The 4296-nt window shown below is 43.1% G+C and overlaps 1 protein-coding gene across 1 annotated transcript; it reads left to right on the forward strand.

Moving 5' to 3' along the window:
• Window positions 1-339: 339 nt before the first annotated feature.
• On the forward strand, window positions 340-3690 carry LOC149301618 (uncharacterized). The gene is made up of 2 exons (XM_089484323.1): window positions 340-1975; window positions 3041-3690. The coding sequence occupies exons 1-2, from the start codon at window positions 574-576 to the stop codon at window positions 3688-3690; spliced, it is 2052 nt and encodes a 683-aa protein (XP_089340449.1). The 5' UTR covers window positions 340-573.
• Window positions 3691-4296: the final 606 nt, after the last annotated feature.

A 4296-nucleotide genomic window follows, 5' to 3' on the forward strand; every position in this document is an offset into this window, starting at 1 on the left:
CTTCAGTCTGCGAAATGTAATCCAGAGTTACCTGGTCTAGCCTGTTTAGATCAATACATCACACAGCGACAGGTGCTCCAAAAACTACCCTTTCAGCTCCAGGAGAGGTGGGGAAGAGAGGTGTTTTCTTATAAGGAACTCAACATGCAATGCTACCCACCCTTCAGTTACCTTGTGAACTTTGTGACAAGAGCTGCAAAGGAAAGGAATGACCCGCAGACTGGGTTCCCAACCCTTTACCAAAACATGCGCTCAGAGAAGACTGTAAAGGAAGACAAAATTCCTATCAAGGAAATGGGGAAGGCCATAGTTGTAGTTAAATCCACTGAGGTCACTCAGTTTAAGTCGAATAAAACACAAGAGACTAAAGAAATTCCATGTCCCATTCATAATAAACCACATAGCCTTGCAGATTGTAAAGAGTTCTCAAAAAGGCCTTATAACGAAAGGCTGGAGATAGCAGCTAAAGCAAAAGTCTGCTTTCGATGCTGTGGTTCAAAGGTTCACTTTGCTAGAAACTGCAAAATAGAAGTAAAATGTGCTGAATGCGGTAGCCCGCGTCATTGCTCAGCAATGCACCATTTCAAATCACCTTCAGTGTCACCTAAACTTAAGAAGAAATCAGAGGGTCCTAAAAGTGAGGCTTCAGAAAAGGCAGCTAAACCTACTTCAGAAGCAGAGTCAGTTGTGGCATGTACAAAGCTATGCCAGGACTCAACGCAGATTAGGATATGCCATCCGATTTGTCTAGCTGAAGTTTTCCCAGAAGACAAACCTCACTTTAGAAAAAGACTTTATATTGCCCTAGACTCACAGAGTGACGCATCCTTGGCCACACCAGAGTTCTTCAGTACCTTTGCGGTCAAAGCCAAGATTCTTGAATATACCATATCTACCTGCACTGGACAGCAACAAATGCAGGGTAGAGTGGCAACGGAGTTCATGATTTCGCCTTGCAATGGCAAAAGGTACATTAAACTGCCTCCTTTAATAGAGTGCTCTTCTATCCCTAGGAACAAGAACCAAATAGCAACCAAGGCTGTAGCTGAAAGCCATGCACACCTAAAAGCTATAGCAAAAGAAATTCCTGCATTGGACAAAGATGCTGAAATTTCCCTACTGATAGGCTCAGATTGCCCAGAGCTGTTCCAGGTCTTGAAACAAGTAAGTGGACCTCCAGGTGCACCAATAGCACAAAAACTGCCACTTGGATGGACAGTTATTGGACCTGTGTGCGTCCATAGCAAGAGCCCGCCAGCAGCGTTAAATCTTACAGGAAATAGCCAATTTCCAAATTCACGACCCACACAACTACAAAGTTGCTTAAGCCACATTAAGGTGTGTTGCCTTGGTATTATCCCAGACTACGGCTCCATTTTTGAAACTTCAGCAAGAGATGAAGACATAGCCTTTTCCCGTGAGGAAAGAAAGTTCCTGGACATAATGAATTTAGAGACAGTCCAAGATAGTGAAGGGAGCTGGATGGCACCTCTTCCCTTTAGAGAAGACCGACCAATTTTGCCTAACAACCGTCATCTTGCGGAAAAAAGGCTTTTTGCTTTGAGAAATAGAATGCTCAAAGATCCCACTTTGAAGGAACAAATTGTACAGTTCATTGAAGATCTGTTTACAAGCAACTATGCTGAAAGAGTTCCTTTGTGCAGTAAACCCCAAGAGCATTGGTTCTTGCCATACCATAAGGTAACTCACCCACAAAAGCCAGAAAAGGTGAGAATAGTTTTCGACTCAAGTGCAAAGGTACAAAACATCTCACTTAATGATGTTCTTCTTAAAGGACCAGTCTTGCTTAACAGCTTACTAGGAGCACTTCTAAAGTTTAGAGAAAGGAAAATAGCTGTGACAGCAGACATACACAAAATGTTCTATGCTTTCTTGGTTAAGCCAGAACATCGCCGCTTCCTAAAGTTCCTGTGGTTCCAGAACACGGAAACCTTGGAAGATATCACTGAGTTCCGTATGAGAGTACATGTTTTCGGGAATACTCCCAGCCCAGCGGTAGCCAATTACTGTCTAAAAAAGACTGCAGAGACATATAAAGATCAGTGTAGTATAGAGGCTTATCGTGCAATCAACACGAACTTTTATGTAGATGACTTACTGATTTCCTTCGACTCAGCACAAGAAGCCAGCCGAATTGTTAAAGAGGTACAGTCTGTGCTAAGCTTGGCTAAGATAAAGCTTCATAAAGTAGTCTCTAATAGCAGAGAAGTTTTAGAGACTTTTCCTAAAGAAGAGCTTGTCGAAAAGGATGTCACAACAATCTTTGAAGACAAGCGTACACAGAGTAGCCTTGGTATTCTGTGGAATGTCTTCACTGATAGACTCTCAATCAGAGTTCCCAAACTTGAACTTCAGACTACAAAGAGAAAAGTACTCTCTTCGATCAATAGTGTTTATGACCCCTTGGGTATCGTAGCACCAGTGCTTATAGTGGCCAGAAACATCTTTAGAGAGATAATAAATCAAGTTAAAGACTGGGATGAAAATCTTCCCCCAGCCCTGGATTTAGCATGGAAGGCCTGGGCGTCTCAGATCAAAAACATTGAACACCTTACTGTGCCCAGACAGTATGTTCCTGTAGAACCTGGACCAAATACCGTTTATGAGCTACACATTTTTTGTGATGCCTCTGAAATAGCAATTGCCGCAGTAGCATATTTGAGAGCAAAGAATAAAATTCTTTCTTGTACTCAACAAAGTCAATGGAAATATGTTCCTTCTGAACTAAATCCAGCTGATATTGCTACAAGAGGAGCTTCAGCCCAAAAGGTGCAGTCTTCCACTTGGCTGACCGGTCCAAAGTTCCTGATGGAGTTAGATGTTCCCGATCACAACAATGGCAAAAACCAAGAAATAAACTTCAGACTGGAAACCAAAAAGAGTGTGATGCACCCACGATCATCCTTGAGCATTTGGTCTGCAAGGTTTTCCTGGTCATCAGAAAAATCCTCCACAAATGGCCTAACAATGTCCTTGGAGAATGGTGTTCCATTTCCACGCAACTGTGCGCACTCTAAAGCTGGAGAGTTGGCCCATTCCTTAGTCAATGATGACATAGAGAAGAAAGCGCATGTGAATAAGGATGGCAGCTTGTCTGTTGAGATGAAAGTCCGCTTCTGCCTGCTCAATGATGAGACTCTCCAGTGGTCTACGCAGATCAAGAAGTCCAGCCTGATGAATAAAATACCCTGTGTAGGGCTAAGCATCAGCCATGACAATGGATTGGAATCAACAGAAAACCCAGAGGTTAGCTCAAAGCTGGATGACTCTTTCTATCCCTGTGTCGCTGACTCTTATATGTCCAGTCTTCATGAGTCTGAGAATGATGAGGCTCGTTGCAACAAATGGGGCAAGTTGTGCAAAGACTATGATATTTGGAAGAATCCCATGCACACTTCTCAAAAAGAAGAGCAGGGAATAAAGAGCACATGGTACACCCATTCTTCATGCTTGAGCACTTCATCTCACCGGAGAATCATCCGCAAAAAGGTAGCCTCCGTTGACAGCATCCATACCTCATTCAGTGAAGAGGAAACCACTGTGGAGGGAGGAGGAGATGAAGGCAAAGGTAGCCGACCTGGGAGCAGCAAATCAAAATCATCTCAACTATCAGCAGATAGACATGTCGCTCTTTTGGTAATTAGACACTACCCTGAAAGGCCACCGTAAGAACTAAAAGCAAAGACAAAGTGGTCAAGTATCGAAGACCCTTTGACAGACTTTACCCAGTTTAGTGTTAGATAGAACTTTTTGATCTAATGTATAAATGGATAGGATAGGTCATAAGGTTGCAAAATTTCGTTGAAATTTTGAGCGGGGAGTGTGATGTCCTGCCAGGACTGTTTGAATTTCCCCCTGCATTTTCCTTTGTGTTGGTTCAGGCCATAGATTATTTTAGTGTAGAAAAGTTCTTTGTATTAGTTTATGGGAGGAGCTGTAGGTTTCCCCTGCATCATTTCTAGGTTTGGTTTGCCCTTTCCCAGCAGGCTGTGCTGTAGCTAGAGGTTTTTAGTTGGAGCAGTTTCTCTGAGAGCTAGCAGAGAGCTGTCCTTTGGTGGCAAGCAGGCCCAGACAGCCGGAAAGGGCATTTCTTACACCACTTAGCCAAATCAGTTACCATTAGCATAGAAAATAGAAGAATTTAGGAGCTGAAAGACCCTGCACCAGCTCCATTGAGTAAGGAGAACAAACTACATCGGACCCAGAAAGATGTCGTCTGAAAGAAAGCTGAACTGTAAAGTATCCTTTGTTTAGAGCTGGGGAGGAGAAGACCTT

This window comes from Sceloporus occidentalis, unplaced genomic scaffold (genome assembly GCF_023333645.1).
Source record: "Sceloporus occidentalis isolate IW3139 unplaced genomic scaffold, rSceOcc1.0.p SCAF_21, whole genome shotgun sequence".
In the NCBI taxonomy this organism is placed as follows: domain Eukaryota; kingdom Metazoa; phylum Chordata; class Lepidosauria; order Squamata; family Phrynosomatidae; genus Sceloporus; species Sceloporus occidentalis.